At 42.2% G+C, this 22,241-nt stretch overlaps 2 protein-coding genes across 4 annotated transcripts in view; one reads left to right on the top strand and one right to left on the bottom strand.

Moving 5' to 3' along the window:
* The window catches only part of DTNBP1 (dystrobrevin binding protein 1), a 163,874-nt gene extending 146,949 nt beyond the window's left edge, over window positions 1–16,925 (top strand). For 2 of the 3 annotated variants that reach the window (XM_074944826.1, XM_074944828.1), the window contains exons 8-10: window positions 5,359–5,514; window positions 7,762–7,905; window positions 15,456–16,920. In XM_074944826.1, coding sequence (XP_074800927.1) covers window positions 5,359–5,514; window positions 7,762–7,905; window positions 15,456–15,709 — 554 coding nt within the window. In that variant the 3' untranslated portion in view covers window positions 15,710–16,920. Of the gene's footprint in view, window positions 1–5,358; window positions 5,515–7,761; window positions 7,906–15,455 lie in introns of all 3 variants that reach the window. The other variant, XM_074944827.1, reaches the window with a different exon arrangement.
* Window positions 16,926–17,957: 1,032 nt separating this feature from the next.
* JARID2 (jumonji and AT-rich interaction domain containing 2) overlaps window positions 17,958–22,241 on the bottom strand; it is a 301,706-nt gene continuing 297,422 nt past the window's right edge. Inside the window, exons 17-18 of the mRNA XM_074944825.1 lie at window positions 19,940–20,047; window positions 17,958–18,763 (exon numbers count right to left, since the gene is read on the bottom strand). Of these exons, the coding sequence (XP_074800926.1) occupies window positions 18,590–18,763; window positions 19,940–20,047 (282 nt within the window). The 3' untranslated portion in view covers window positions 17,958–18,589. The remainder of the gene's footprint in view (window positions 18,764–19,939; window positions 20,048–22,241) is intronic.

Here is a 22,241-nt window from a genome sequence, read left to right as displayed (position 1 = left end):
ATGGTGGTGGTAACCTGTGATCGCTGTAAGCTGCGTGCTTGGGCGGCCACGCAGGAGAGATTTGAGCACGCCCAGCCGGCAGTGTGTGTTCAGGTGCTCCTCCCCACATGTTGCTCCATCCTGCAGCTGCTTCCAGGAACCAGGACCCTCCTGCTGGCTGTGCAGAGCAGGGAGGGAGGAGGGTGCTGATGTCAGGGTGTCCTCGTCCCCCCACCCCTGTGCCCCATCTCCACAGAGCAGGGCAGAGGGGACAGCCTGGCTCAGGAGGACTCAGAGCTGCTGAAGTCTGATTGGTGTGTCGCTGAATGCCTTTCTTTTCTCACTGTTTCTCAGATATCCCCAGCAACCAGCTCACACAGTCAGTCCCTCCCCCCTCCCCCCCGCCCATGTACCCCATCTCTGCAAAGTGGGGAAGGGGAGACAATAGGGCTCAGAACAGAGCAGGAGTGCTTTCAGTGAGTGTCTGGAGGAGACAGTGTATGGCTTTCCCCAGCAGCCAGCGCGCGCACACACTGTCCGTGTCTCTCTCTCTCTCTCTCTCACACAGCTAAATTCCCTCTAAACTGTGCGGCCGCGTATTAAGCCCCACGCAGGGGCTCAGGGCTGAGGCGGGGAGAGGCGCCCCTCCCCTGGCCCCAACACGGACCTGTCCCGGATTTGCCACGCCTGGGGGAGAGGAACCCCTCCCTCGGCCCAGCCCAGCCCCACCGAAGTTGTCGGGGAGAGGCGCCTCTTTCCTGGTTCCAGGCTGCTGTGGTGAGGGGGCTGGGGGGAGTCCTTTCTCCCCACCCCAGAGCCTGCACCCTAAACCTCTCATCCCCAGCCCCACTCCAGAGCCTTCGCCCCCTGATGGAGCCCTCAGCCCCTGCACTCAACCCTCATCACCGACCCTGAGCCCCCTCCCGCACCTCGAACCCCTCATCCCTAACACCTGGAGTGCAATTTATATACACCATCATGCAAAGAAATAAAAACTGTTACTTACCTATACAGTAATGGTTGTTCTTTGAGATTTTGTGCACATACACATTCTGTTACTCTTCCACCTCCCCACTACTTCAGACATTAGATAGTGATGCAAAGGAATGGAGAGGGAAATGGCAGACACATCCCTTTTATGCCCTCAAACAGTTGCACGAGGAGAGCATGGGCACATGTGCTGCCTAATGATAGTGCTGACAAGTCTCTCATTCATATGCATTGGGTGCACTATACCTGCAATGGAATATATATGTTCACAACACACCTTGAAGAACAACGGTTACTATACAGTCAAGTAACATGTTTTTTTTTCTCAAGATGCCTTTGTCCACTTGGACCCTGTGACCTGTTCTCAGTACAAAGTTCTTTACCTGGATATCTGTATTTGTGAAGGATCTGAGTGGCAGTTGCTGCTGCTCTGCCCATTGGATGGGATTTGAGGGCATTCAGGCTGAATGCACAGTCCCAATAGACACTGCTGGCTAAAAGATTCTGGGTCTGTGTGTGGGGCACGCACACCTACGGTGTAGACCAAGGCATCTCAAACACCTCCAGTTACTTTAAGATAAGTATCCTCTAAGATGGTTGCCAGAAGATTGGGAAACACAAAGGAGGGAATATGCAGGATTCTGTAGGGGAGAAATATTTATTGATTTACTACTTCCATCATGGAAGGAAATGCATCTTTAGAAGGCTTTTAGTAAGTGAACCAGAGCTCTGGTTTTGTAGCTTTAAATATTAAAGTAGCTGATTATAGCTATCCTGAAACAGTCAACTGATTATCTATTAGAAAAGTCCGCATCCGTCTCCTGACATTTTCTCCAATAAGATGTGTAAGATCCCTGAATTCTTTTGTGGTGCTTCTCACAGTCATTAGTATCAGTTAATCACCTTGATCCAGATGTTTGCATTTTCAGTTACTAAATGTATCGCTAACACTCTAGAACAGTGAATGCTGGTACCTAGGGGTATGATATAGTATTACACAGTGTGTAGGTTGTAGTGGTCTCTATAATTACCATTAAAATGGCTAGAGCACCCTCAAAGAAGTTATAAACTCTGCCTAAAATAGCTGAAGTCCTCACTAAAGTCCTAATATTGATGGGCATAGGTAAATAATCCTAAAGAATGGAAAAATTTAGCACTTTCAATGTGCTTGTCATGCTGTCTGGACTGGCTCATGACTGTGAGTGCCTACCTCAGGGCAAGCTGTCAAAAACAGCACAGACACCCCAAACTGGCGGTATGTTCTATAATTAGATTTCACCAATCCAGTATAGAGTCACAGACAGTTCCCTTAGGCTCTCCAGTCTGTCTTGCCACCCAGACAAGCTGGACTTAGTGATAAATGGTCATGCAATATTCAGGTTGCACCAAAAATAACAAAATATTCAGGTTGTTCCCAGTCCCAAGAGACCAGTCGCTTACCCCAGATCAATTTGTATCTTACATCTAACACCAAAGACAATGCGTGTAGCCAATCCTGTAATAAACTAAATAAAAGTTTATTAACTAGGAATAAGAAGTGAGAGAGTTATTTACAGGTTAACGCCAGCAAGATGACAGAGATGTAGTAATGTGTTGTTTGAAAATGTCTTTCATGGCAGACCCAGGGGTAACCCCTGGGGAACTCTGCCTTAGTTTAGTGTCTCTGGCCCTGTGAGTTCAAACAGCAAAGAGATGAAAATTTTTCTTGTGACCCTATTTTATCTGTTTTATTTAGCCGTCCAGTACATGAGCTCCCTTGCATGTAGCATTTCCAAGGTGTTGATAGGGCCATTCACCAATCCTTTGTATTGTGATGTTCCTTAACAGGCCGTTTAATCTTCATAGGCCTCCTGAATGGGGAGAAGGGACAGTTTTCATGCCTGAGTTCACAGGTTCAGAGCAAACGTTTTCAAAGTTATAAAGCAAAATTTTAATATTTCTTTATAGCATGGAATACAGGCATGACAAGTGAGATTAATGCCTGGAGCAATTTACAAGCATTTCAGAGTCTAAACAATACATTCTTATAAGACTAATACCTGTTTTGAACGAATCTAATGTACAGGAGAGCTGGTTTAGTTTCCAGCTATGAGTTTGTAAGTGCTCAGATGACACCTACAGACTGGGCAAGAGCTGGCACAGCACTTTCCACATTTATGAAATTTTCTATTTAAGAGAGAGGACATTTCAAGACAAAGAACCTTGACATTCTAGCTTAATTATGTTATATTTGTCATAAAAAAGACAATAGAATGTTATTTTTAAAAAAACACTTCAGTTAAATCAAAGCTATCTTATAGTTTTCTTGCATGTACTTTAACTCTGCCCTTGTATCTCCTCACATCTTTACCTGTACTTTAAAATATTTCCTTTACAACCTCATCCTCTTTTACTTTTAAAGCAGATCAGACACTAACTGCCCTGCTAAAACTTTACATACTAGCTTACAAACTTCTGTTACAAACCAAACCAAATCTAATGCATCTGGGACTCATATTTGACCCTTCGCTAGATCCTTCTTACTAATGTTAGGAAAATTACAAATTTCTGGTTTTGGTTCTGTACACAGTCCCGGGGAGCACCTTTTCCTCATCCACCATCATACTGCAAGACAGCCATCCCACTGTACTCTAAGCACCCTCCTAACAGATACTAGACACCACTCTATTCCCATGCTTTTTGCTATCCTGATAGCTCGGACTTGACAAATTCATGCACTAATAAACAGAAAAATTTCCTGGAGTGTAGGGAGCTCATCCAACAGTTTCTGCAGAATCTGTTTTTTATTTAAAAAACAAATTACATTTCCAGCCCTTATGGTTGTGAATAACCTCTCAAATGTTGTCGACAATATTCCATTTTTTTCACCTGAACCCATACTGCAGAAGTGTAACCTGAAACAATTGAGGTATGAATTCTCGAATACTTAAATCCTGGCTGCTGTACACAGCCAGAATCACAAACTTTTTCCACAGTTGACCGTTCAGTGGCAGCAGTTGCACTCTGTAATCGCTACTTCAGCCATATGATGGACTGTGCACCACTTGCACTCACAGCATGCCCAAGGGAATTGCTCCATGCAATGTAGTCCATTGCCCTCTCCTACAGATATACAATGCACTGTGGCACACAGGGAGTCTTCATGTAGTTTGGCTCCATAGTACACAGGATCTGTACATCTTCATAGGTTCTTCATATTCTGACCCACTCTGTCTTTAGTGGAACCACAGGGGTTTTGCTACATGAAGGTTCTCCATGGTTGCACAGAAAGGCATGTTAAACTGCCTTTGTTCATGGCGTTCTCATGTATCTTTCTTAGATGTATCCTTCAAAGCAGCTATATGTCTGAAAACTTGGGAGGTTTCAACCATTCCTCTTCCATTTGTTCCGAATCTTGAGCACACTTAGAGCACTGGTGACAAGTAGGATTAATTTTCTGGATCTCCTATATGATTTCTCCAAGGTTGGTCGAGGTTGGTGCAGGAATCTGACTTTCTGAGTGTCCAGCCTTTAAACCTTTAATTTTTCTTTTCAATTACATTACTAATATGATGATGTATCATCTCAACCATGAGTATCTGAACTAAGTTTTTGTTGAGAATTATAAGAAGTGTACTTTCTTATCCTGTTAGAATGGGGAATAGCTGACAGTTTATTTGATGTGGCATCATTACCTTGAAGTTTCAAAGTGGGCTCAACTGTGCTCTACAGACACAAAAATGAAGACTAGCATCTTGACAGTTTATTTATTAAATATGCATAATAACATCATCATTGCTAATTTTACTCAGCAATATTCTGACACTGTCATTATTTACTGTACTCAATAAGTGTTTCAGTTTATTCATTCCAAGAAATACGGAGTTATATCCGTTTAATATTGGGGCATCCGGTTATATTATCTCATAGTATACCATATTTGCCTTATGGGAGTGATGAGGTATGATTTTGAAAGCAGACTATCTCCAATACTCAGGAAGTGCAGAAATGATGCTATAACATCTTATCATTATTGCCCTTATACGTTACTGTACATAGAGATTCAGACCTGTGTAATCCAATCTTAATTTATCCATGGGTCTTAGAATTCAGTCACTGTGATGAGTGATCAGTTGTGTGTCAGATGAGGAACATAGAATTTGAACTGTTGGGTTGAATGAGAAATGTGTACTTTTCTTTACAAATAGCCTAAAAGTGAGACAGAATGTGTCAAGGGGAGGAGGTCTCTTTTTTTGTGTATTCACACTATATCAAATACGAGTGTGTATGACTGAGAAGATATACTTACATAATTTGTTGGTGTGATTCTGATAAGTCATGTTAAAAGCAAACTTACAGATGTTTCTATATTTTTAATGGTGTATATTCTTTTTTATTGTTGGTCCTCAGCTGAGCTAGATGCTGAGCATGCCCAGAAGGTTTTGGATATGGAGCATACCCAGCAGATGAAGCTAAAGGAGCGTCAGAAGTTCTTTGAAGAAGCCTTCCAGCAGGATATGGAGCAATACCTTTCTACAGGATACCTGCAGATAGCGGAGAGAAGAGGCAAGTTTTGAAATATCCCACACCTAATCCATAGACCCACAACTAGAAGGCTAGTGAGAGGATTGTTTTGGTTTCCTTTTGCACTTGGTTTTATTTTGACACTTTTATTAGTAAAGTGCACAGTAAGTAAACACAGCAATGCAGTGTTATTGGAGAGAAATGGGTATATCTTATTATGTTTATCTTTGTTTTATAATGCAGTACCAGCGCTAGTCAAGGAAGAACATAATTATTGCTGAGTACAGTATTTTACTATGCTGCAGGTGTGAAAGACAGGGATATATCCTGTACTTGGAAAATAAAGTAATCAGAGGAAGGAGTAGGGTTGCATCTCCATTTGCACACTGACATCAGCATTGTTTGAGACTTTTAGTAATACGCATACTTAAAGTATTTCTTCGGCTTACCTGTTATATAGTCAGTGTTTTACTGCAAAACAAAAGGTAAATAAGAGTTCATATGAAAGCTATAAAATGATCATTTTAGTCATTACTAATCTTTGATATTTGAAGTACTATAATTGTGGCAGAGTCCAAACAAACTTCTTTTGGGGGCAACTGAAAGTACTTGTACATTTTTAAATGTTTGTTACTAATCGGAAGTTTGCACTTGTCTTTAATGGTGTGAAGTCTCCATATGGGACAATACATTGGACATTTGTCTAGGTCGGGGTGGCCAAACAGTTTGCAAGCTGCATGTGGCTCTTTTACAGTTAAAATGTGGCTTGCAGAGCCCCACCCCCCTTTTCTCCACCTACCAGATTGGATGGGAGGAACGTGAGGCTTTTGCCCTCCAGTGGGGTGGTGGGGCTAGGGATTTCTGCCAGAGATGACTGGTTCCTCCTGACAGTGGGGCGGGGTGGGGGGAGGGAGGGACACAATTTAAAGGTTCCGCCCCAACAGCTTGAGTCACGCCTTCCCCGTGAGTGCTGCATGGAATGGGAGCTGCAGGGAGGGGCTGCTGCTTTAGCTCCGTGGAGAGAGGCAGCAGCAAAAGGAGTGGCTCTCTGCAGCTCCCAGCTTGCTGGCTCCAGCAGCTTCTGTGCAGGGAGTGGGCTCAGCAGCACCATGTGACTGAGCTAGGTCAGCAAACCCTGGCAAAAATCTGTGGGGCACACCTGTTGGGGCTCAGGGCTTCAGTAGGAGTGGGTTTGAAGCCCCCAAGCCTGGGCAGACACCTCCCGCGGGGCTGAAGCCCTGAGACCCCCCTTACCCACAAGGCTGAAGCCCCAAGCCCCAGCAGGCTTGCCCCAGCTCTTGAACTTCTGAAGATTGTTGTATGTAGCTCGGAGAGTCAGTAAGTATCGCCAACCTTGGTTTAGGCTCTGCACTACTGTCTGCTACCACTGATCACACGGGTGGGTTAAATGGGAAGAAAGAACACCTGCCTTTTGAGAATTACAACTCTTCCTTGCATTTTCACAACTCCTGTGTGTTAATACTTTGTCCAGTCTTGTACTTTTTCTTTCTTGAGAGGTTTTTGTTAAATGTGCAGCTGGGGAATAGAGTTGTGACACCGGAAGAAGAAAAGGGTTGGATTAGTAAGCACCTTTGGGCAGGTGTCTCTCTTCACAGGCATTCCTATAGCACCCGCATGACAGGGCACTAATCCTTATTGTGGCTTCTGAGTTGTCTTTTTTTCTTCTTCTTCTTCTTCTCAGCATACGCGCAACGTGCCTCAGGTGGCATTTGACCAGGATTCAGAGTTTGGTCCATTGGTTGGATCATTAGCTTCCCCAGTTTGGGCCGGGTACTGAGGGGGAGTGTGATATGAATGCTAATCCATGCTCCGCTGTCCCCCCAGCTTCTGGGTGCTAGTAATACAAATATTAATACTAATAAAATACCTTTTTGCAAAGATAATGAGGGCAGCCTGTTCTAAAACAATGAGAACAAGAAACAAAAGAAGTCTATCCTGCTTTTGTAGGTTCCGAGACTGCCTCTGAGGAACTATTTATAATTCATATCAAAAAGCTATAAATACAATAACCTGTATTGTTACCAAGATCATACCTTGTTGTTTTGTCTTTCTAAGTGATTACCAAAGCTGTTACCTATTAATAATCAAGTTTCCTTGTTTGTCAATGTATGTAATATTTACATTTTGAGAATAGCTGTTTAATAGTCAAGGATGCAGTACAGTAATGTGGCAATTGTGGAAGCCTTTGTAATAACATTACAAAGCTGATGGTCTTTGCCTAGAACATGCGCTGCATTGTCAATTCACTTATATTGTTTGTTGCTGCAGAGCCGATAGGAAGTATGTCTTCCATGGAGGTGAATGTGGACATGCTGGAACAGATGGACCTGATGGACATGTCTGACCAAGAAGCACTGGATGTCTTCTTGAACTCAGGAGGAGAGGACGATAGCATGCTATCTCCCATGTTGGGTATGAAATGAACAGTTAGGGCATGCCTTGTAAATTATTTAGTTGTGCTTGCACTAATAAATCACTAGGACTCTAATCTAGAATGTATAGTGTTTCATACTGTATCTGTTCTCTAAAGGTTAGTATTTCCTACAGAACCTCAGTCATGGTGCATAAGAGCTTACTGCAAAGCTGCTTGATTTTCCAGCAGACCTTTTTTTTCCTCTGGCCCTAGACATCCCTCTGTGTGTCTTGGGGTTAGATGACTTGTACATTTTTGTTTTTTAGGGTGAGAAAAGAATCTACTTTGCAGGATCTTTGGCTTTATATATATATAAAAAAGTTGTCAATTGGCATTTTAATTATATATATATAAACCCATTGAACTTAAAGCTGTTAAAAGCTGTTGTTGTTGAATTTCTTTGTGGTAGTTAAGCTTTTTTTTTTTTTTAAGTAGAATACTTTTCCCATAATTAGTCTTGAATTTTGTCATTTTGAAGCAAGCCATGACCACTTTAATCACAAAAGTTGCTCAAAGATGTAGTCTCTGTCAAGGCTCACAGGGAGATGTTTGGGCTGGAACTCAGCATTAAATGATTGCTTTTCTGGAGTTTCTGTGCACTGGTGTATTCAGGTATGTTACTTTACTAATTTGAAGAGAATAACTTACAGTAGGACTGAGACATTCAGAATTACTCTATATGACCTTGTACTCTGTTCAGCTTGTACTCTGGTTTTATTTATTCAGAGAGTAAGTAGCTTATAAAATACATTTCTTTGATCCATGTTTATCTGAGCCATGTTACAGGTAGTGCTGTAAACTTTTTTCTCTAAAAACTGAGGAATGCTGCCATTCCTCCCTTTAAATCAAAACTCACTCAGTTTCTCTTCGCTTTCAGGTACTGACTTGGTATTCTAAAGCAGCGGTTCTCAAACTGTGGGTCACGACCCTGTTTTAATGGGGTCACCAGGGCTCATGTTAGACTTGCTGAGGCTCGGGGCCAAAGTTGAAGCCTGAGCCCCGCTGCCCTGGGTGGTGGGGCTTGGGCTGTGGCTCCCCCACTAGAGGCGGCAGGGCTCGGGTAGGCTCAGGCTTTGTTTCTCCCTCCCTAACCCCATGTAATAATTTTTGTTGTCAGAAGGGGGTCGTGGTGCAATGAAATTTGAGAATCCCTGTTCTAAAGCAATTACATTATTTTATATCCTTTGTGAATTTTCTAAATATATTGAGATAGTGTGATTTAACATACCTTGATATATGGAGATGTACTGGGACCTCTTACTGTAGCATGCCTGAGCAGTCTAGCTGTTGGTTGCAGGAGATTATAGATACTTGGTCACCTCAAGTAGTTGCTGTACATTAAAATTTTGTTCTACAGGCTACAAAATTTTTGTTCTCACCAAAATTCCTTCCTCCAAAAAAAAAAAAAAAAGAAAAAAAAAATCAAAGCCAGAAGTTTTTAGGAAAAGTGGTGTCAAGAATAACTGACTTTGAAAATGCAGGTTGAATATCATTAGGTTTAGAGGAAAGAAAGTGTTTTACTTAATGTATTGATAGTGAAAGTAAAAGATTGTCTGAAACCACCCTCTACTTCAGAGTAAGTTTGTCACAAATGTATTGGGGGAGGGGGGTGTGTGTGAAATTTCCTGGAGTTAATTCTCCTGTCAAGATTAGTTGTATGCCCTGGATATGAAAAACACTTACCCCCATAACACAGTTACTACTACTACTATTGCTGAAACGTAATTCAGAGGGTTGTGTTTTAAAGTGTCATCTAGTCTGTGCATTTATTAACATTTTGTCACAGTTGGAATTGGAATTACTTAGATTTAAAAAAAATGTTAAAGCTAACTAACATTCTGTAATACACAGGTTAAAGAAAGAGTGCCTGTACATCTGGATATAGTGCTTAAATTATTCAAAAGTAAAAAGGTTGGTTTGAAAGTCATAAGATACATATAGTACATAATCTGCAGTATCCCAAATTAAGGTTAATAAATTCAGTGATACAGTTAAAGTATTAGCATCCAATTAACAGGTACCTCACTCAGAAAGGTTATACTAAGAATAGCTTGTGGAATGCAAATATAGCAATGAGTGAAGATTGCCCTTCAGTATTCGAGAATTTAGGATAGGTTGACCCTTAGAAAATACAATCCATCAGGGAGGTATGTCAGTTACTTTCCTGACTTTGTTTCTCAATGGCACTCGAGCTCATCTCTCCTGTTATTGCTGATGTCCGGTGATGTGTTATAGATAGTTGTCCCTCGACCACCTGATGGCGTCTGACACCATGAGTTGCCGCATCAGTCAAGCACAGTGCTGACCAATTCTGCGTTCTTGCAACATTTGCTCGTTACTGGGTTCCCACGGGCCCAGGGCTCCGACGATGAACATGTGAGTTTGAACCTCATAACCCCTAGCTCTCAAGGTGTCCCAGCTTTTGAGATCAGACGTCGTGGAAGGCTGGGGTCCTGTTTTCAAGGGGAACTATGACATCCACCATGACTATCTTCTTCTAGTCCTTGTTGGTGATGTCCGGTCACAGTTGGGGTCACAGCCACCTTCCCTACAGGTGGCGGGATGGCTCTAACAAGGCGATCTTGGATGGCATTGTGGTGCAGCTGCCGGGCTCTGGTATGGGGCTTGCCGCTACACAAGATGTGGGGTAGCGTCTCATTGGCATAGCCGCACTTCCTGCATCACTTGTCCTGATTCCCATGGCAGATGGCTGAGTTCAGCAGGACACAGTTGAGCTGGGCCCTGTAGATGAACCTCCAGTCGGCAAATTCGGTGAAGCTGCCCCCGAGGAGGAAGTGGTTGCTGGTGTCCCACTTGCATGTCACCTTGAAGGCCTTCCCCTGATCTGGCTTCCATTTCAGGTTTTCCACGTACTGCCAGGGGATGGCATCCTTCAGGGTCCTCTCCAGCATGGTTCTAGCTCTCAGAGTGATGATTGTGTGCTCTGCATTTTTCACTTGTGGCACCAGGACTCCCAGCTCCTGGCGTTCCTCGCACCAAGTCCAGTGGCAGCCGATATGTTTCTCCAGTCATTGTATAGCATTGCAGGGATAAGTCCAGAGCGAAGCAAAGTCTCTCCCAAATTCAACTTCCAGGGAGCCACTCAGGTATGTGATGATTCGCTTCCAGATGACATCATGCAGAGCACTCTGTGATATTCCTCACCATGACGTCCAGGCACATCAGAAGGCGTGAGTGATCATCGCAGCGTTGCACAGATCACCCATTCGAGGGACGTTGGCATGAGCCTTCCTGTGTGCATGTACACCAGTTCATTGCTGGTGCTCTGGGGAAGAAACATCCACTTCTTCACTAGCTGCCTGATGGTGTTGTTCACCTTGTTCAGAGGTACCTTCACCATGGCAGATCCCCTCAGGACAAATGAAATACGGGGGATTAGGAAGGTGTTCAAGGCACTGATCTGCCATCATGATGCCAGTCGGGAACAGTTGATCTTGGCCACATCTCGTAGGATCTCGGCAGTGGTATCCTCAGGTGTCTGCTGGACGCGGAAACCTGTGGGCGTGCCGAGATGTTAGTATGCTTGCCCATCATCCAGGAAGATCATGGGTTCACCTTGGATCTGGAACGGTGTCGCCTGGACTGAGTCCCTTCTGCTGCTGTCAATATGCGGGATGCACATTTCCTAGCATTGAAGTGGAGCCCCATCCAGTTGGCAGCCCAGCTGGTGACATCGAGTATTTGTTGGAGACTCTCTGAGTTGTCTGAAATGAGGGCCAGATCATCTGCCTAGGCCAGGATATTCACCCTGTTGCCATATAGGACCTTGTGTGCGAGCAGAATGGGTGGAAATGCATAGAAAAGATGGTCCTTCCAGGGAAGAAGGAACGTATCTGTGGGTAAGCCCAGATGATGACTGTGAAATGAGCAGAACTGTGGACACTTCCTATTGTACTTTGTCACACATAGGTCTATCTGCAGAGTTCCCCTCCTCTGGAAAAAGTCTCTCACAATATCTAGGCAAATGGACCATTTGTGGTTGGAGAAGGATCTGCTGAGATGATCCACTAACACATTTTGTATCCCTGGAAGGTGCAGAAATCCCTTCTTGACTCCCACATAGAGCGATCAGTTAGATTCTGAGCATAGGAGCAAGAACCAGACACCCAACGTCAGACAAACCAGAAGCAAAGGAAGCCTCAGGGCTGCTGAGCCCTGCCCCGCATCATCCCAAACTACCCTGTCCTACAATTGCACTCATACATTTGTCTTTAGGGGTTACTGATTCTATTATTGGTTTCCAATTAGAAGAGCTGGGGGTGGTAGAACTCTAGTCCCAGAATCAAGGTTATCAAATTCAATAGCTGGTTGGGAATCTGTGTGAACAATGATGACACTCACACGGAGGGCAACGCAAAGCTTTAACCACTTATTTTAACACAATTAGGAAAGACATGCATGCTCCAAACCACATAAAAGGTGGCAAAAATAGAGTTAAAGTAATATCTTGTACCATTCCTCGCATATACTCACCCCCTTTCTTGGGGATTTGGTGGTCCTGCTGCGTTCCTGGCATGGCAAATGAGTCCCATGGTACAGATTCTGCCTGACAGCGTAGTCTGGCCTATTAGAGGGCCTAAGGTCTGTCATAAATATTCATACAAACGTCCAACTTCCTCACCTGCCTTATCCTATAGGTTAGTTAGTATATTAATGATTTTAGCTTATTGCCATATACATCAATTTGTTACCAAGGCAAGTTTGTGGTTAAGCATCTGCCAAGATATCTGTAATAAAATAGCCAAGTTCATTGTTCCTGTAGTTACCTGGTATTTTTTGTACAGAATCTCCCCCTTAAGCACACTATTCCCAATTCCCCAAAACTCAAGCTGACCTTTTGCCACTTATCTGTGCCAGAGTTCATAGGCCTCAGCTAATGCCTTATAGGATGCAACCTGTAGGTTCTTTGTGTTACTGATAAGCAAACTAAAATGCTAAAGCTAGCTTGATGGGCTACATGCTCTCTTAAAACTAAATTGTTTGCCCGCACGAGTTCCGTTAGGAGCCTGTTCCAGAACTTAGTGCATACTGAGTGCAAATTTTTCCAGTTTTTTTTTTTACATATTCAGTTACTAGCTTCCTAAGTCAGCTTGTGCGCAGACAAATAAGCAAAATTGTATTGCATGGAGAGGCAGTGTGGTCTAAGGGATAGGATATTGGCCTGGGACTATGGAGATCTGGGTTCTATTCTTGGGTCTGCCATTGACCTGCTTTGTGAGAAGTCACTTCCCCTCTTTGTGCCACCATTTTCCTTCCCACCCTTTGTGTGGAGTGCAAGCTTTTTGTACAGAGAGGCAGTTTCTGCCCTAGTGCCTAGCAAAATAGACTCCACTTCTCTGTTGCAGCCTCCTCGTGCTACTGTTATGTAATGTATTTTCTTATTCTTTGGTTGTGTTAACTTAATTCTGTGAGACTAGCTGAGACAGCAAGAATCAACCTTAGAGCAGTTTAGTGCCTACTGAGCTTGAGCAATATGTGGAAAGACATTTTCTAGCCTTGGAACGTGAGCACACTGCACCATTTTAAACTAAAGTCCTCATTCTCCCATCTCCTATAATTAATTCCTTCCTTCCTTGTAGAATTGTCTGTATGGAATTTTACAGGTAGGGGGTGGGGGTGGGGGTGTGTTTTGCTTTTGTATTAGAGCTAGTTGGACACTGAATTTTCCGCTCGTCTACTACAAAATACACATGTACTAACTGGATGATTTTGTCTTGGTTAACACGTTTTCATTACTTTTTTGGTCCTTGCTACCTCTGATTTGAGTTACAGCTATGGGAAATTTGGCTATGTACAGGAGGAAAGTGCATAGCTTTAGAACAGCAGGTCTCAGGGGCCCCCAGCCCCGTTTTGATAGGGTCAGCAGGGCTGGTGTTAGAGTTGCTGGAGCCTGTGGTCAAAGCCAAAGCCTTGGGCAGCAGGGCTCAGGTTAAAGGCTCTCTGCCCAGGGCTGTAGCCCTTGGGTTTCCACTTTGGCCCCCCATGCAAGGTGGCAGGGCTCAGGTTCATGTAGTAATTTTTGTTGTCAGAAGGGGGTTGCGGTGCCATGAAGTTGGAGAACTCCTGCTTTAGAAGATTGTTTTACTTTTTGGAATGAAGTGGACTAGTACAGCAAAACTAAACTCATGGGTTTGCAGTTCAGTTACTGTTAAGTGGGTTATACTAAAATGTTCCCGTAAAACACGGAGCATTATTTGAGGATAATGGGAGATTGACTCAGACATGTGACAAAAGAATTAACAGCACTTCTCCTGTCTCTCTTCCACCTCCCTTTAGAGTGTTGCTTGGGACCAAGATACACTATTACATTAAAATTTGGAGAGCCTAATCATGTACTTTAGCCCCCAAGCAACACTTCCCATCCTACAACTCTCCTCTTGCCCCTTGGAAGAGAGCTCTTCCACAATAACTATCTGTAAATCTTCCTTGTTCTATCCCTCTTTTCTTATTTAACTTACTGAGTTGTCCTTAACCGTCTACTGGAGACTTAGATAACTGCAGCTAAGGCTTTACCTTGGGGAGCTTGAAGTATTAAATGGTGAAATTCTGCTGCAGACTTCAAAAATTGTCAGCTGAAAAACCCCTCTCTGTAGGAAGTGGTGGGGAGGAAGGATAGCTTTGGTAAGCATGAGACTGGCAAAGCTGGTAATCAAACCCAGATCTCAAAGACTTCCTCTGACAGCATGGATGAATCTTAATTCCTCATGTGTGAATACTATGGTCTTTCTTTCATCCTGTGTCTTATGAGCATTTTGGGGCAGAGACTGTCTTTAGTATAAGGAGGCTCTCATCCTAGGTTTGGGCTACACAGGAATACTCAAAAAAACTAATCTGAATGAACTAAAGCTGTGAATATAAACTGCATTAAACTCCTGTGTTGACATTCAAACCAAATTAAGGCCCCTTTTAATTCATTTCAAAGCTATTCAGAATTAGTGTTCCAGTGTAGATAAACCCTTGGTTGTGGCCTCTTCCTGCTAATGCAATACAAACAGGGAGTAAATTGTTTTGCAGTAGATGCAGAAATCTGAATTGGCTTTGGTCACATATACCAAAGCAAATACCAGAATCACTAACCATTACAGGGAGAATTGAAGGGTCATCACCAGCAACCAGCACAAAGTTCAGCTGTGACTCTTGCTTAGTCTCCCTACTTGATCTAAATTATCTGCATGATTTAGAGGGGGAGAAACAATTTCTAAAGGTGCTAGGACTCAAACCACTTTGGGCTTTACAGACCAAACTCTCTATCTTAAAGTACACCTGGAAACAAATGGAGAAGTGCAGTCCATAGAGTGGATGTGTAAAATGCCTCAGTTGTGGACCACCAGTTGGCTTGTCAGTCATTGCATTAATGGCTCTGTGCTAGTCCATCCAGGCTGACATGTTAACCATCCTGCTGCATAGTGATCCATTTTAACATTAAGAACAGCATAATCAGCCCCAGTCAATATCATACAGACTACGGCTCAATAGATGGATTTAATGGGTTTGTTTTTTTTTCCTTTCCTTTTCTTACTTTTTGAAGGGCCTGAATCCAAAACCTGTCAGAATGAAATAAGCCTTCAGGTTCCAAGACAGTCTGAATTAAGGCAAAAATTGTCTTCATCATCATCAATCTGGACTGACTCTGCCAGCCAGGATACCAGTGAAGTAGGAGAGTCTCCTGTTATCCAGTCTGATGAGGAGGAAGTTCAAGTGGATACTGCCCTTGCTGCTGTAAATAGTGAAAGAAAAGGTACTTCAGACGTCAGTGATGAAAGTGACTCTCAGACGGTTTGAATCCTAGCACCATATCCTCTAAGAATGTTTGACTTTTAAATGAACAAAGCGCTCACCCATGGTGTAGGAATTAGTTAACTAATCATGAAAGCCAGATCATTATTAGTCTATAATATTGCCAGTCATGTGGATATTTTTTTTTAATTGCCTAAACCACTCAAAGTTTTGGGGGTTTTTGGAGCAGTCAAGCTTTGTATATACTGTGTATAGAACTAACAGGGAGATTGGATACTTTAACTAATCTTTAAATTCCTTAACGCTGATCTCACAATGTTCCTTATCTGCATGTTTGAGCTATGTAGCTGAATATAGAAGATTCACCTTACATACTGCCTAAGACATTGATGCGGCAGCATCCGCACCCTCACTATTTTGAATTTATTGAGGATAACTTTAGCTACAAATGAAATAAATACTTACCAAGGGATGGGAGTTGCACATTGAAATCTTACCCTTCTGCTGGAGCAGCCATCTTAGCACTGTTATAAGCATGCTCCTTTTTTTAAATAAAGTATTTCTATCCCAGCCTTGTCTTCCTACTTATACCGAAACCTTTTCTGCAAGTTCATTTTATAATAGGTATTTTGGGAGAATCATTTCGTGATTAGAAAACCTAAGCATGCAGCTTTTGCTTTTTTGCTAAATCTGCTGTTCTACAGTAACTTCAGTTTGACCACATCTTGATAACGGGGGGGAAAAAAATGACTGCATTGTAACTTAACTCAAAGATGTATGAGGTCCACATAAACACCTGGGTGTATCTGCCCTCCTTGAGGGCTAAGGAGCCTCATATCAATATGAAGCTGCTCCTGCACTGAGGGACAGGGAAATCTAGCCTGAGGAAGCTAAAAATAAAAGGTGACTGGCAACAGACAGACATTACCTTCCAAAAGACGCTCCTTCCTGGTAGTTAGTGGCTTGGAAAGAGGTAGTCCCCACATCCAGCCTGCTGGGAACTGGCCAGTTTCCTAAGGATTCAGCTGTTTTGCTTGCTTTTTGGTAGAATGTTTCCTGTCTTAGCACTGTGGAAATTAAATCTGGAAACAATCTTCTGCATGATAACTTAACTTATTTCAATTTAATGAATATGAGAATAAAAGTTTAACCCTTTCTTAAAGAAATAGCTCATCTCACTCACTCACCTCCCAGAAGACAGACAAAGTGTCCAAAAAAAGTTTTGTTTTTATTAAACCTTGTAGTACAAACCTGAAAAGTAAACAAAAACTGGCAATAAACAACATGAAGTCTTTCCTTACAAGGAAAGAGAGCAGAGCAGCGCTAATAAATTAAATGTCAAACTGTAAGCCATTGTCAGAAGTTTACTGTCAAGAGGGAAAAGTACACAGCAAGGCCATAAAAACCAGACAACCACATTTAAAAAACACTTGACTCTGTTTATGTTATTGTTAAATATTCCAAAACAGTTCAGTCTTCTGCAACAACAACCAACAAATTGTATTATAGGACTTTCCTGACAGTCACCACTGGCAAGCTCAGTGCAATATGGGTAGCTACGGTATTGTTGAATTCAATTATGAAACAAAACAGTTTGTGAAAACATTTTCCCTTTTTTATTCCACACATACTGTACACACAACCAGAAAAGGGCAACAGCTACTCCATTATTATTTTTTGTTGTTGTTCAGTGATGTAAGCAGCACTTATAAATGTTACAAGAAAAACCCTGTAAGCATCCAATCCAACCGATGAAGAAAGTGAAACGTAAGGCTTTTCTTCATCTTGTCTCTATACCACCCCACCCCCCCCACCCCAAGAAAAGGCTCAAGTATTTAAAACAATTTACAGGCATATATACAAAAGATGTGATTTTTTTTTTGTTACACTATGAAGAGAAAAAATAGACAAGATGAGAGCAAATGCATTTTCACATTCAAAAGAAATATGCAGACCTGCTAGTGGCTCTAAATGTGATCATATAATGAAAAATTCAAAACAAAAAATTAATGCTGACTGTGTAGAGATGGGGAAAACAGCAGTGGAATGGAAATGGAATGTTAGAAAGATTGCACATCTATGACAAAGAAGCACTTATGGCTTCAATCACTTTTATTTTTTAAAGGATGCTATTGAAGGGTTTTTGATAAAGTAGCCAACAGCACCAAAAAATAACAGAATGGATTTCCTAATGAAATCAGGCACAGTTTTCCCTCATTTGACTCCCTCAAGGCAGGCAGTCTTTTTTTCCATCTCCCCCACACCCACCCCCCCCGCCCACCCTCCCTCCCTCAAACAGATGCATAGTGATGTGCTGGTAAAAGAGAACATATTTACTCCGAATCTCCTCATTTTGCTTATGGTTAGGAAACAAAGTCCATCTTCAGCTGCCATAACCTCCCAAAGAAAGTGTGTATTCTCCAATTTAAAAAATTACAAAACTCATCTTGCCTGTGACAGAATAAAAGACAGCCAAAAGTAAAGCAATTTCTTTCAAGTTTTGTTCCTATCCCTTTTCTCTCTAGAAAATCTGCTCACATGACTGGAGAACAAATTATAAAACACATCAAACTTTAACCTATTCAAAAATGGGTTAAAAGCCTTTTTTCACAGTTACCAAAAAAGGCTTTTTTCAGCCATAGGGACAGTACAAATTAATATTTTATCAGCCCCCTTGCCGGTTTTAAAACAGTGAACATACAGCAGTTTAAAAAAATTTGACTGCTGTATATAACTATCCTAAGTACAAAAAAAATTCAACAGTTTAATGCTAAAACAAAATTAGTTCTCTAAAACCAGAAGAAAATCTTCTTTAGAGCTAGTGCAAAGACAGCTTGTATTCTACAGCAAGTACTCCAAACTATGGTATAATAATTACAAAAAAATATATATAAATCGACAAAATGAGTGTTGGCATCTTCAGGATTAACTTGAAGCACTTTTGGATGAACTGGAGGATGAAAGCCTAGATGATGGCACGTCGACTGTTGCTCTCTTACGAGGTCCTCTTTTTGGTGTAGGCTTGCTGATACAGTTCTCGATGTTGCCATTTTTACCAGAGACTTTCCCACAGAGATTGACTAGACTGATTATTTGTTCCTGTTCAGAGAGGGAAAAAACAGAGTTAATATCTTGTTTCTCTTTTTTCCCAGCTGCCTAAGATACCAGTTTTAAAAGCAACCCTATTAACAGAATCCTGGCAGAGATGTTCTGTTCAGTATCTTAGAACTGTGAGGGTTGAGAAGGTTCTCAAATGATCCTAGTGGCTGCTCAGCCGCTCACCAAATTTAAAGACAATAGTCTGATAATGAAAAAGGAGACATTGCACAAAATGCCAAACTATAAATACAGTTGTTTGTCGAGAATCTGGCAACAAGAGTAAAGAAAGAGACATGAGTAGCACTGCGCCCCAGGGTGCAATGCCTGGAATGGGGAGCTGAGGCCAGACCCACAGGTCAGGAACCACCACAGCAGGCTCACTCTCCAGTCCCCTCATTGGGCCAGGATTACTCACTCAAATTTGAAGTTATGCTACCCATGATATTTTCATCACAGTGCTGAATCTGCAGCCCTAGCCATGTGTTAGAAACAGCTGAAAGGTCAGAGTCTCAAAATGCTTCGGACACTGAAAGACTGATTACACAGAGCTGCTAACAACAAACTGCTTCTTCTTGATGTGTGAACAAGTACAGCTCCCAAACACACACACCCCCCGTCCAGCAGCCTCTCTGCTCTGCTGCTGCCATTATTAATCTTCTGTTCTCCAGGATCACACCTAAACTACTGAATCGCATTGTGCTGATTTGGTTTCTAATTTGCCTCAAATCACTACTGTGACTCCATCCACCAACACTACAAGATTACCAGTAAAGTTTCAGGCTGGCCTCATGGTAAGTCAAAATTTACTTTAATTTAGTGAGAGCTTGTATTGAAGTTACTGTAAACTGACAAACAAAAGTACATCATAATTTACAAGGGTCCCAACCCAATAAACACCTCCCCCCGAATACTCTCCGCCTTTACAGGTGACGACTTACAGCTCTCCTAACAGATGTGATCTTGTATTTTCTCTTTTTATTTATAGTGTTTTGATGGCCAAAATGCCAACAATAAGCATATTCCTGCTGTACCAGAAATTGCATGCAAGCTCTCCTGAGTACTTGGAGCTTCTGTCAGACTAGGCAAGAACCAGGAAATAAGTCTAGGCTCAAATATCCAACTCTGGAGGTCATCTGGCATCACCAACCTCAAGAATGCAAACTATATTGTACAGACCTCGTCATAACGATACATCATTTTCAGTCCCCGACACGTCTTCTGTTTTTCCACATGCCGGAGAGCACATTCCAGGCAGAAGACAACATTTTCATTCTCCTGTACGACCTAACAAAAATACAGATAGAAAACATTAATATGATTCAAATCACAGTCACATCTCACACACATGGTATACCCAAAATAGGGTTTTTTTCTGGGGTGGCGAGCAGGAGGAGAGAGGGAAACTAGAAGAACTTGTGCTAAGTGACTGGAGTAGGTGGGATAGCTGAATTAATACAAGGACAAAGTCTGTGCTGACTTTCTTCTCTTCCCCTCCCAACTAAGTATTTATTTGAGTATTTAGCCATCATCGTGGACAAATACCAGGTCTGTAAGAAGACGAGGAGGTTAATGAATCTCCCTGGTTCCAGGGAAAGACTACAAGTCCAAGTGATTTGCTGCATCCACTGCTGAGGAAAAAAAATGTTCACAGGTGCACCTGCTGCCAAACCACCTTGAGATATGAGCTCATAATAACCCAAGGCCTGCTCAGCGTTTGAATGAGACCCCTCCACTTCAACTGCGCTGCTCACCCAGTGCCCCATTTCAGCATTAACGGATACTGGTCCGTGGCAGGTGCCAGTCTTTGGGATGAAGCATAACAGAAGACCTGGCCATCTGAGGGGTTTAGCTACACTAGAGCCCTTCTCCCAAGAGGGGGCTGCCATGAAATTCTTTACAAATTCCAGTGTGTGTTTACATTGAAGCTACTTAAATTCCCCTTGCAGTTCCAACAGGATACAGCAATGTTCACGTCCTATCTTAAACCCTAGGATACTAATGCTTTGTGGTGTTAAACTACGGATGTATTCTGCCCAGGGGTGGCAGAGGTATTGCTGAATACAGGATATTGTTGCAAATTTCTGTGGAATCTCTCTGGATGAAAGGTGCCACGGAATTTTAAGATACTGTTAGGAGCTGAGCTGTCTTGACAAGACTCTGAGGGCAGCACAGCCCTTCGTTACTATATTGCATGCCAGAGGCAGAAGGATAAGCAAGAGATTAATATGAAGGATGGGATGAGCTAAAGATGAAGGAAAAAGTACCTACTGCATTTTGCATACTACTAGCAGTCTAAATAATATACATAATAAAAAACCAGCAGTAATAATGAACAGACACAAGCTATATACTGTGAGTACACAGCTCTGTCAGCATCTTACATTTAATCGTCACAATTTCTTGCAAGGCCATTCCTTTGAACAGCAGTTCTACCATTAATTCAAACCATGTCTTGAATGGGGATAAAATTGGGGACTGCTTTTAAATACAGTGTTACGCCGTGGTTCTGCTCTGAAAAATAACTAAAAAACACCACCCTAGGGTTCCCTATTTGCTGTCTCTCTCCAAGTTCAGATAAAAGTTGCTCAGTTTGAAAATAAAACTATCATTGTACAACTGCTAGCCCTGCTGGCATCTGAAAATCAGCTGGGTTCTTAACTAAATTAATAAAGATTCTGCAAGACAAACTCTTCCCTTACTTACACAACCTTACTGGCTTAAATGAGTAAAGACTCTGGCCCTGTAATTGGAACTTAGTTCATAAAGATTCCGTTGCTGACCCCTGAACTAAGAGTTTAAACAGTCGCGCTCTCTCTCGGAATTACTGGCTATACAGGTGCTACCCAAAGAATATATATTTCTGTTGTTCAACTGAGCTACTGAAGTGGAATACAGGAGATCTGCTGAGAGAGTAATTTTTTGCATGGTAATTTTTCAGAGCAGAATAAAGCCAGTTCAGGCTAACTCCGCTTAACATGGTTTAGCCCACCAGACATAAACAGTCCTTGTCCAGAGGGAGTTTAAAAATCCAACATGTTCAGCCTAGGAAACCTCATTTTTAACAGCAACAGGCTGCTTAGTTTCCTTCAAAGAAACCAATCCAAACAAGGAAGGAGGAGAAACAGAAAACTTGCTCAGATCTGGGGTTCAGCCCAGTCCTAGGACCCATAGTGTGGACGTTTGGCACTATTTAGTGATTTTCTTTAAGTCCTAGCTCTTGGAATCAGGTGATTACATGAGAAACACAGCTTAATTTAAAAACCATCATCACCACCTTAAGTTTATCACTCTCGGAGTTGCGGAGAAAAACTTGAGAATGTGACATGAATGCACCCTAAGGGCTCCAAACCCCTACATTTATTTTTTAAAAACCTTTTTTTTTTTTTTTTTAGCCAATCACATGATTTTTGAATACTTGCTTGGCAATACTGAGTTTTATCCTAACACAGATAGTCAACCTCTCTTGCTGACTCAGTCA

Source organism: Natator depressus, chromosome 2 (genome assembly GCF_965152275.1).
Source record: "Natator depressus isolate rNatDep1 chromosome 2, rNatDep2.hap1, whole genome shotgun sequence".
Lineage (NCBI taxonomy): Eukaryota > Metazoa > Chordata > Testudines > Cheloniidae > Natator > Natator depressus.
The sequence above is the reverse complement of the archived record's forward strand: the minus strand, read 5'-3'. Positions and strand labels throughout refer to the sequence as shown.